Raw genomic sequence first — 11977 nt, 5'->3', positions numbered from 1 at the left:
TTAAAGGGTTGGTGATTATTAGATAAATTTACAATGGGATGCATCAAGGCATGAGGCTGGAAGAGATTTGTCACATTATATGCTCAACACTGATTCCACTCTTGATATGACAGGAAAGTAACACTCCGAAGTGGGATAAAAAGACAAAAAAAAAATACTGGAAGACTCCCTCCCTCCTTTACTTTGAAGGTTTCTCTGAAAGATTATTGGCAGCTGAGTGGTGAGCCAAGGAGGAATCCCTAGTGCAGTAGGCTGTGACTCGGATTCTGGGTGTGCAATTTGAGTATCAGCTGGTAGGGACTCAGTCTGCTCAGCTGTGAAACTGAATGTGCCTTGCTGAGGAGCTATTATGGTCTGAGCTGTTTGCTTGGTGTTGCAGAGGATACTGTTACTCATCTTTCTTCTCTCATGTACTTTCACTTATCAACAGTGTCTGGCCTAACCCAACCCTGTGTGATGTGTGAAGACACAGAATTCGCTAGAGAATGTCCTAGGCTTTTATTTTTTGCTGTCTGTTGCTCAGATAACGAATCTTGTACAGATACCAATGAAAGAATGGACCAGCCTAGTCTTAAAATAACAGTCATGTAAAGCTTTAAGTTGGGATGACCACCAGGGGGTCTCCAGTCCAAATGCCTGCTCAGGAGCATTGCCTTCATAGCCAGCTCAGTTTGCTCGGGACCTTGTCCAGTTGTGTTTTTAAAATCACTCAACATCCAGAGCTTGTCCCTGTTGCCTCTTTTGCTGTCGTTATGTACTTCTGCAATGACTCTGTCTCATTTTCCTCTGTAACTTCCCCTTAGGTAGAGGAAGACTACTATCTACCCTCGGCCTTCTCCAGGCCAAACACACCCAGCTCCCCTAGCAGTATTAGGCGTCCATGAGTCACTCCAGTTTGCCAGCAAGATAGCATTTGACTGCACGGTTAGCATACCAGCTAGTCTCAAGAGGACACTTACTAGTGGGTGAGAGTTGTGTGATTGCCTTGTAGGAGGCTACAAGACAAACCTGACAAGATTTTGGCTACAATCCACTGGCCAACCTTGACCCTGACACCGTGCAGAAATATTTCATGCACTTCTCCTCTTACAGCTGCCCCTGTGGTGGCTGCTGACAGCAGGAGTGTTGGTATCAGTCAGCGTTAACTCACTAGATGTCCTCTTCCAGACCTAGCTGTGCTGGTGGAAAAGAGCACCACACAGCCTTCATCTGGCTGCTGCAGGTTGCTGCCCTCCAGGATCTGTCAGCAGAACTGCAGATCTGCTTTCAGTTAAGATGAGGTGTTTTAGCTTAGACAGTTTAAATAGCAGGTCTTTGCTAACAAGCTTATTTTGACTGAAATAGGTTAGGCAGTGCTTGTGTAGCCAACTCTGCCAGCAGACCTAAAGAGTATGTTTGTAGTGGGAGCAAGCACGTATATGACTCTTGCAGTTCTTCAGAAAGCTGCTGCATTTTTGTTTGTTGCATATCTCTAGTATTCCCTGGAAATACGTAGTATTCTGATAGTCAGGAAATGGTATATGACTTCCAACATGTATATTGATGACTTGCAGTTCTGAATCGCTCACTCGCTTTGCCTTGGCCAGGTCGTTTGGTGCTCTTGTGCTGTTTTTGTTGGTGCAAAGTGCCTCTCCGAGGAGGAGGCTTATGGAAAATAGTACTGCTTGGAGCTGTGCTCTCTTGGTAAACTGTCTTGGATGGCTTCTCTTTCTTGATAATAAAAGCTTTACATAAACAGAGCTGTAGTGTTTTGAAAATTTCAATAGTATTACTGATAATAATTGCAGATAATAGATCTCTCATGTCATTCTCTCCCTTTGCTGGGGGTTGTTCCCAGCGGTATATATTCACAGTTAAGCCATGTTTTGAACCACTCAAGTCCTCCTGCCTGTTCCTGGATACTTTTCTCTTTGAGTTAAGGGAGTACTTGGAGCAAAAAGAAAATCAACAGTAACACCCATAAAGAGAAACTTCACTCAGGCATTAAGTAGATCATGCTTGGGTGTTTTTAAAACAGAAGCAACTGTTCCAGAAAACTTTGAAACTGCTGCTTAGAGCATAGCTTATGCCTTTCCCTGTCATAAACGAGCCCTGTGCTGCTACTGGCCATTACCCGATGACTTTAGTAGACTGGTTCTCCAAGTGATAATGTGCATGTTCCTTCCCTCCATTAACAGTAATAACATGTAATGGTCCCAGCAGTTCAACACTGGTTCTGGTAACCATTCTGGGGAAGAAAGCATTTCCTTGGGTGGCTTCCAGGGAAAGTGTTTTCTTATTACTGTAGGATCTGCTTTGAAACTTGCATACGATCAGTTTGCACCTAATAAAATGTGTGCTCTGAAATTAGCTCTTTAAGAGTGATGATGTCTGCTCCTCCCCACCCCATATGTCTGGATATGCATTTGGTCAGGGATCTTAGTTTGGGAAAGTAACATATGCCAGTGCTGTGCTGATGCAAGCAGATTTCTCATCAGTGCTTGTTATTTTCAAAGGCAACTTGGAGATAGGGGAGGAGGAGGAGAGGGACTCCCAGTTCACATCTACTGCTGGCATCGGAGAAATTTTATTTTGGAGGTTTTTACCAGCACTTAAAATCTAGATGGGAGACCTATATCAAAGGAAAGTTTACAGTAAGAGCTAGGAGATTCCAGGCAATTAAACTTTATTAGTCTGTCTGAAACATTAAGTATTAGCTTAAAAGAATAGTTTTTTAATCTCCTCTCCCTGTTGCTGTTTACAGTGTAGCAGTGTAGGAGGGGAGCAGCTTCTCCAGCAAGGTATTATTGCTGCTCTTTATATAGCAGGTGTGTAAGCACCCATGGCTTAGTCCTGCCTCCCCAATCCCCAGAGAGACTCAGTGCATTAGTTCTCCGGTGTCTGCAGCCTTCTCTGGCCCTAAAACAAAGCAGCCATCTCCCTTCCTTCGTGTCTGAGGTAATAGCCTTAGCCAAGTGCCCTCCAGGCTAACACCATATCATAGGTACTTAGATGGTACCTCTGAAAACTATTGGCCCCCCAGGATTTCAGAAAGTGCAGAAGGTTGGACTGCTATGTCCAGCGTAATTCCAGTGATCTTTCATCTAGATGTATCCTTTCTTATAAAAGTTTTTTTCTGCAGTGTGATTAGAAACCAGATGTGGGCAAGCAGCTGAAAGCCACAGACGGCAAAATTGCAAGTTCCTTGAATAACCAGGGGGGTGTTAATTTCAGTATGAGCATATATTTTGAATTTTCTCTTGAAAATAAATAGTAATGATGCTGTGGTTTCTTTCATGGTGCTTTCTTTTGACTCTCAGATGTGATTGATGATCGTCTGCTTCTGGGTTATGTTCGTTTTTCAGAATGTTTCAGTGAGCTTTGCAGCGTGGAAACTAATTCAGTACTGAGCGAGTAAGTCCATATATGTGCTAAACCCATGGTTAACCTCACAGAGTCTGTTATGTGAGATGGAGGCAGGCAGAAATGGGTAGATTCTAAACCGAGCTTTTAAAATAAAAGTAAATGGAGTGAGTTGTTTAATGACCTAGCATTGTAGCTTTTCTGTCAAGTCAAACATCAGAAAAGCAGGTTTACTTTGCAAGGGAGAAAAATGAGAAGCCAGCTACCCTTCTCGTGTCATTCAGGTGCTATGGCTCATGAGATCCCGCTCGTCACCCCCAGAATCTCAAAGCAAGGGAGCTCTTGGATGATAGGTTGCCATTAAGGAGCTATAAATGACTTCCAGCCTCTTTGCTTAGCCTTGGCAGACTGGGAATCAATTCTGCAGCATTTGGTAATTACAAGCCTAAAAAGGAAGAAGCCAGCCATAGAAATTGAACCTGTGTCCTGTTAATTACGCTGTTACTGCCTCTAGGCCATGCAAACAGCCCCCTTTCAACAGGACTCTGAAATACTAGCTCTGCCCAGTAGTATGGAGGACTGGCATACGGTCCCAGCTCCGTTTCAGTGTTTTTATCATCTTGCTACGTTGGAGTGGTACCGAGTGGTATTTCATCGCGGGCAGGAGCAAGCAGGTTCATGGCCACACAAGTAGCTTTGAAGAAGCGAGCCGTGCCAGCGTTCCCTGTCTAAGCGTGGGTTTATAGGCATCAAACTGAAACATCTCACTGCCACCCTCGTACCTTTTAATCCCTCCGCTTTTCCCACACAGCTTCAAAATTCCTGAGCTTTGTTTGTGCTGCTGCTGAAACAACTAGTTTCGTGTTTGGATTCACTGTTGGTTTCTTAATGCGGTTAATCTTGAGGAATATTCAGGATATGTACACAAGCGTGGCTTTGCTTTCAGTGTCAAGTTGCCGTCTCCCCTCACTCCGGACATACACCTCCATGGTACCTTTCTTTGTCATCCAATTGCTCGTTTTTTCCCCCCCCGTGTCTTTTATCTTGTGAGTAAAGTTTGAGCAGTACGCAGAAAGTTAACTGCCTGGAGTCTTTTAAATATAAGTAACACGCACCCAGTAATAAGCTGTCGGTTGTTTTTTTGCTGCCTGCAAAGAAACATAAACACAGCGCTCATTTCTGGCAGGTTTTTACTGTCAGAGTTTCTCCTATTATATTTATCTTACAATTTGCCAGGGGGTGAAGTTATTAAGTTTTAGCAGCAGCCATCGATCAAGTTCACAAGTTAACACGATAAAGGCTCTGTGCCGCTCCGATCCGGGAAAATGATGATCCTCACTCGGTAATTAACTAAATGAGAAAGTTAAATCTTACTTGAGAGCTGGGAGAGATGAAAGAGAGGTGTTTGTCAGTTTCTCAGTGGAAATTAGAAGCAGTTTTCTGCAATTCCCTAAGCTGCTGCTCTGTCATATTTTACATAAGCACTGGGAAAACGTCTTGTAATTAGTGCTGTCATGGAGGATTTTTTTTGCTGAAGGATGTTGGAATAATTCATTAGATTATCAAGAAAGGCTTGTGTCCTGAAATGATTAGCACAGTGAAATTTAAACCATTAACGATAACAAGTTTAGAGCTTGCTGCAGTGCAGAGGCACCCGGGGTATGTCTGTGCCTATTTCAATCATTTCTTATAATTAAACATTATGTCCTCTTTTTTCCTCCCCTTCACTAAGACCCATCCAAAATTCCTGTTAAGGTGGCTCTGTCTAGATCAGTGACTTAACCACAACTGGCAGTGCAAGCAGCTGGAGGTGAAACACTGCAGCTGCAAATAAGCTGTAGAAGACATCTACCTGAGTTGGAGCCCACAGCCCCAGTGAGTATGGGGAGGGAGGAGGGAGGAAACCCAGTTTGACCTGTTGGTACTGGGTTGTCAGAGGGAACTCCTTTCATTTCATCTGGAAAGAAGATCAGTGAGAAATTTATGGAGGTGACCAAAGTTCTCAGTCTTTTTAGAGCTCTAGCATGAAGATGTCTGGAAGGTTTAGCAAGTCCCAACCTCATTGGGATTGTTTAAGCCACATGTGATATTGTAGGAAACAGCTTCTCTTTTTCTTAAAAGAGATCTCTTAACATCAAGAAATGTATAATCTGAATTCATCCACACTGTGGAAAGTGCCTTAATAAAATCCTCTGTGATAATTAGAAGATGTTGTGTTTTTTAATAAAAAAATAAAAGTTTTGACTATTAGTACAGGTGGTAAAACGCTATTTAAGGCTTATGCCACAATCAGAACTGTGCTGGTGCTTTTTTTTTTCCCTGTGCTTCAGAAGGATTCTTAGCCCCCCTACTGAACAAAAACAAAAATAACCTTGGTTGTCATATGTGGGTTACAGCTGTGATATACCACAGCTATTTTGTTTTATATGCAAAGTAGCAGATTTATCCAGGCTTTATTTATCTGTGCTGAAATATGGCACCTTCCTATAGTCGCGAACCATTATTTAGATTAAAGTCCTTTCATATATTAGTCCTCTTCTACTTCACTGGGCATACAAATGTGCTTTGTGTTAAATGTAGCCATTTGGAGAAATGGTCTTGTAATTATGGGCTGCAATGGAGCATAGTACATAGATCCCTGAGCTAGTACCAACCTCAGGCAGGCAGTCCCCTGGGTTTCCCAGCATGGACTACTAGCTCGGGCACACCGTTGGACGAGGACACCTCGGCTGTCCTTGCAGACGGGTTGGCATGTCCAGAGCCACCGTGGGCATTGCTGAGCCCTCACTTACCAGGGCTTTGTGAATTGGAAGCGCAAAAAGCTTTCTCTGTTCCAAGCTAGTATTTTGCTGTGTTGCACCCAAGCGTTCTCTCAGGGTGCCAGACTACCAGTGCTGCTTCTTCTTTGCCACTTTTGGAGGTGAAGCTTATGAAAAGCATAATATGCTTTGTATTTATATTCATGTTTGGATGAATATTGAACCTAGGCGTGTGGGGCGGTTCTCGCCTCGTCAGGCTAGGCCTGGCCGTGGTACTAGGAGGAGGAGGAGGCTGTAGGCCATCGCATGCTCCAGGAAACACAAACTGCTGCCGTTCCTGCTGCTGTTCTGAGGTGGTTTGCAATGAACTGGAGGCAGTTGATCAGAAAGGTTGAGTCATCAGGGTTTATTAGGAAGCCAAATCGATTCTCTTGCTGCTTGTAACCGGTCCCCCCCCAGCGCTTTAATAATACAGATGCTTGATGTCATTGTTTTGTTGTTCCTTTCTTTTTTTTTTTTTTTTTAATAACAGGCCTTTTTCACTGAACCCCCAGTGGGTTTTTAGGAATCTTCAAATTGAAGTTTTGGAATTTTCTTCTCAACTGTAGCTACAGACGGTCTGGGGGAGGCATGGGTGCATGCATTGCGATTGCATGATTTTGGAGCCTTGTGACTTCATCTGTCTTACCTGCAGAACTGGTGTGTTTATGGTCTTCCTGGTCCTCTGCCTTTATAGACCACAGGACCCGCTGGGCATGCCATAGCTAGCTGCGGGCTTGTCCTTGCTCCTTTTGATGGCAAACTGGGCTGGGCAAGGATGCAAGCAGTGTCTCAAACTGATACTGTCACGTGTGGCCAAAGTAGAGTGCACAGAGCCACAAAGACATTGTACTGCTCTCCACTAATTTGGAAATACTCACTGTAACACATAGAGTGCATTTCTTAGCAGATCCACTATATCAGCCTAGAGTTTGACTTCAGGTTACAGGTTGGTCAATAGGCTCTTTAATTTACTCATTATTCCTGCCCCAGAGGCCTGTATTCACTTGGGATGTAGGCAAGATGACTTGCTCCCACCTAAACCATCTGTTTTTACGCACACATGAGCCATTAGTTGATTTTTTTACAGATGTTGCAGCTTCTATTTGATACCCCAGGCTGACATTTTAGAGGTAAGTGGGGAGCTGGAAGTTGGTGTGAGAAGGGTGCTCAGGAGGCAAGTAAGGGCAAGAAGCTGGTGCCACCCCATGAAAGCACAAGTTGCACCTTTTGTAGACTGTGCACATCAGCTGTCTGGTCTGCTGCCAGCTCAGCATCATGTAAGACTTAATTTCTCACATTAAAAAGCAGAGGTGTAGGCTTTTAAAAAATGTTTTGTTGAGACAGCCTACTGTGAGACTGACTTCACGGCAAAGAAAAAAGAAGAATTCAATGACATCAAGCTTGTAGAATACAACATCTCTCCTCCGTCTTCATCCAGCATTTTTATGGGGGTGTCTGTTTTGCAGGCAGCTTAACTGCAGCAGAAATGACCAGATTCCCATAAGACCAATGTTCAGGGCAGTCCATTGGTAATCGTTTTTTGCCAGGCTGTTGCCAGCTGTGTACTTTGCTAGGAAGGCTCCAGTCTTTCACACCAAGGACGTCATTCCCACAGTCCCTTTAGAGATTTCTCTATATAAAAAGTTGGCCCAAGAGAAAGTACTTATTTCCTGCTGCCCAGTAGTGGGTTTGTGACTCACTTGCAGTCAGTGCTGTCTGTGTAGTGACCAAATGAAGTAGTGTGGATCAGTCATAGCCCCTGTCTTACGTGATCTTACTCAACACACACGCAAGTCCACAGGGAGGAGTGGGGATAAAAGTAAGGTTGAGAACACTGAGCTGCACAGTTGAGCATGGGTGATATGATCTCCACGTTTCAATTCATAATAGCAAAATAGAAAAAAAAAAAAGCTTGTTATAAATGACAGCTAATTTTTGTACAAGAAAAAATCTGTCTAGATCTGCTGGAAATGCTGAAATTTAGGTGGATTTGCATTATAAAATGAAATGTAAATGATGGATAGTTAGGTAGAATTTCAAATTACGATGTTTTTGGTATTCTGAAGTCAGGATTGCTAGTGGGACAGGGGGGTTATTAAGTACAGGAATTCTTTTCTCCGCAGCAACAATGAAATCCTGCTTTCTAAACCCAGTTTTGATAACTAGTTTCTGTGGTCTCAAAACATTTTAGCACTTGCTGGAAAAAGTTGTTTGTTCTTTTTTCTTTTTCTTTTCCTGTAAAATGAGCTAATCCATATATTTCTTCTAGATATCACTGCAGGCATTTAGGTATTCATTTTTTCCTTTGAAATCACTGAAGTCTCCTAGAGAGGTTGCTGCCTGGAATTGTCATCATACGACTGAAATATGGCACCCCTAAATCAATGGTTTGCATATTCTGCTGTCTGTAATTTGTTTCGAATTATTTGGTAATTAATAGAGAATTTGTAAATATATTTTGCAAATAAAAATGCAATAAATATTATTGACTGGTATTGTAACACTGTTTGATGTTAAGTATTGGAGTGAAAAAGAGAAAATCACGTTTTCAGTGGGATAGTCTATAGTAGGAAAATTCGAATTGTCAGGGTGAGTGCTCTACAGATAAGTCTTTGCAGCAACATTGGACTTGCTTTGGCTAAATGTGTGCCCATAGTATGTATTCTTAGACTGGGGAAATAAAGAAGTGAGTTTGTAGGGATAATAAATCCTAAAAAGAAACAGAAGTCTTAATTAATCATTTAATAAACTATCTGACCAGTACAGAAAAAAATATTTCCCAATAAACGGTTAATGTTTCTTGGACAAAGGATATTCCTGCAATGCAAAATGTGCACTTTTCTTCCAGTTAAATTGTTTAGAAAGCAGAAATTACATCTTGCTATCAAATAGTAAATTGAAATGTCAGTGTTTTGTATTGTCCCTGAAACTCTTTGAGCTGAGCCTTTCTGGCAATATTAACAATGCTCAGAAAGTTCTTTCATTGCTTTGAAAGTTCTTTCAAAGGTCTTTCATTCTGTGAAAGAAGTATATCACATATATCAGGGTGTGTTTTAGCTGGCTTTACTCTCAAGGTATAATTTTATACTCGAAAGAAGTACTATCCATTTCTTTCTCATCCGTTTCAGGCATTTCCTATGAATTGTAGCAGCAGTCCATTCTTTAGAAGAAAAACAAAATACAAGTACATTTTTCTGTTAGTGCGTTGACATAACTGGTAACTGCAGATGAGGAATCCAAATGCATCTTACTGTCTGCAAGGTGTAAATAAAATTGTCTTTTTATTAAATTGGCACTCATGCTTTCCCATCTAACCAGTCCTTTATGTGCAGCTCGGACATGAACCAGTACCTTGTCCTGCAGGGGTTACAGCTCACTGTGACAGCACTCCGACCGACAGCAGCAAATGAGATACACAGTCTTGGCCAACTTCATGTATCAGAGTGTTTTTTCCCTCTGTTATCGTTAAAAAAATCATATAGCCACCTGGGCTTCTTTTCTTGTTAATGATTTGTTTTTTTCTTTCTTTTCACAGACAAAACTTGCCAATGGCACTTCCAGTATGATTGTGCCCAAGCAAAGAAAACTGTCTGCAAGCTATGAGAAGGAGAAGGAGCTCTGCGTCAAGTATTTTGAACAGTGGTCCGAGTCTGACCAGGTGGAGTTCGTGGAGCACCTCATCTCCCAGATGTGTCACTACCAGCACGGACATATAAACTCATACCTCAAACCCATGTTACAGAGGGACTTCATCACTGCACTGCCAGGTATTTCTGCAGGCAGAGGAAGCTTGCTCCTCCATCTTGTCTTCCAGAAAACTGTTCCACTTGGCTTCCTGTGACTTTGGCCAGCCCTACTGAAGAGGTCTCTTCAAGGGTCAGCTTGCAAAATAGATGGTAGCTTTTGAATGAAAAGCTCCGTACCAATGCAAAATATAGGAACGTTTTGTTTTGTATTCCTACCATCTCTCAAGGCATGATCTAATACCAACATGGTTTGGCTAGGAGTAGCTCTTACCTGTATCTTAATGAAGGTCATCACAAACCACAGGACAAGTAGTTGTACTCGTAACGCCCACAACAATACATTAATGACCAAAAAAAATAAATAAATAAATTAAAACATAGCTATATGAAGTGAGGAGTTTCCAGTCATTTGATCATTCTTCAGAAGGGATTTCTCGGCCTGAAATTTAAATAAGATGGAAAAAAAAAAGATGGAAAAACATTTTTAGCTGTGAATTGTACAAAGCATAAAGGCAGTGCAGGAGTTTTGCTGTGATGTGAAGTATGTAGACTCTGGATTTTTAAGCTCATTGTGGCCAGTAATCAAATGATTGTTGTAGCATTAAAAAAAAATCTTAGTTATGCTAAGTACCTTCTTCATGCTAGTTTTTAGTAGTCCAGTGGCAATAATCTCATGTACTTAGAGCAGCATTATAACTTGTGGAGCTGTTCTGTTTCAGGAAAACAGAGAGTACTTTGAAAGCGCATTGGTTTCCCCAGTTTTACAGTGGAAATATGCATGTGGTTAGTTACATTCTTTTTCCAGGTCTTACTCCACAAAACTCCACCAGAGCAAGCCAATACATCTGATTTTCACTTGTTTAATTTCATCCTACAACCCTTTTTGTGAACTTTTTGGGCAAACATTAGAAATATTTTCACAGGCATCCAAAATTTCCCAGCCATACCATATTTGTTGGTGGTCTTTTCACGCTTACTCAGGAGGCAGCTCTAGCTTTGAATTTTGCTATATCCGAGCGCAGAATAGATAAGAATTAGGCAGCTAATATATGAATATTTGAACAGTTGTGGGAACTGTGTGCTTAAATAAAGCAGGAGCCTCAATTTGCATATTTGTAAGGTGCTAATGTCCTAGTGAATATAGCTCTAAGGGAGAAAATGAATGACAAAGAACTGTACTGGCTCACACTGCAGTCTGGGAAGTGCAGAACGACCTTGGTATAGGCAGGTTTCCAGTAAGGGTGGTGGGAAAAGGGAAGGTTCAGAAACTGCTGAGGAAAGAATGGTGAACCTAACATTTTGAATTAAGTCAATTAAAAAAAAAAAACAAAAAAAAACTGAACTCTTTAAGTATTTTGTAGCTTTCTGAAATGTGCAAGTGTTCAGTACTCTGGTTTCTTTACACCTTCATTCTCTTTCCTGCTCTCCCCTGAAGTAAATAAAACAATAAAGATACTCCAAAATCATGAGGCATCTTATCTCTGTCCTCCTAGCGCTGTCCCACAGAATGACCAGAGGTAGTTTTAAATCATGAGCAGACTTCACTAACACAGGGGAAAATTGGCTCAGAATGTTTTCCCAGTGCTTAGGACAGAATTAAGGTTGTTTGAAAAATACAGCTTAACTGCGTACTTAACAAACTTTGTTCCATTTCTAAAAAAAAAAAAAAAAAAAGGCCTTTGCTTAGCATTTCCAAGCTGTTTAACATTTTTTATGGGCAAAGTCATTTTATAAGGGTTTCATGTGTGAAATAACTGAAACATTCTTTTAACAGTTGGTATGGAGGACTGAAGGGCTAATCTTGTTTCACATTAGTTTAGCAAAAGCTTTTGTGCAAGGAGATTTTTTTAAGGAAGCAATGTTTTAGTAGATATATGGCTCACATAATAATAAAATTATTTTTGTTTGCTGCCAGGCCAAAATAGCTCTGCCCTTCCACTTATCATAAATGTGGGAAAGGGAGGCCAAAACATGAGTATTTCTTGTCTGCAAAGGATCTGTCTAGGATCAAAAGCATGACTTACAGTGATGGAAACTTGCAGTAGTTACGACACCTCAATACAGCTAGGTTTAAAGTAAAACTCCTGA

At 41.5% G+C, this 11977-nt stretch overlaps 1 protein-coding gene across 8 annotated transcripts in view; it reads left to right on the top strand.

Moving 5' to 3' along the window:
- BTRC (beta-transducin repeat containing E3 ubiquitin protein ligase) overlaps positions 1–11977 on the top strand; it is a 115026-nt gene that overhangs the window by 79737 nt on the left and 23312 nt on the right. For all 8 annotated transcript variants that reach the window (XM_035329353.1, XM_035329358.1, XM_035329356.1 and 5 more), the window contains one exon: positions 9679–9910. In XM_035329353.1, coding sequence (XP_035185244.1) covers positions 9679–9910 — 232 coding nt within the window. The remainder of the gene's footprint in view (positions 1–9678; positions 9911–11977) is intronic.

Source organism: Oxyura jamaicensis, chromosome 6, assembly GCF_011077185.1.
Source record: "Oxyura jamaicensis isolate SHBP4307 breed ruddy duck chromosome 6, BPBGC_Ojam_1.0, whole genome shotgun sequence".
Classification (NCBI taxonomy): domain Eukaryota; kingdom Metazoa; phylum Chordata; class Aves; order Anseriformes; family Anatidae; genus Oxyura; species Oxyura jamaicensis.
This window is presented reverse-complemented; position numbering and strand designations above follow the sequence as displayed.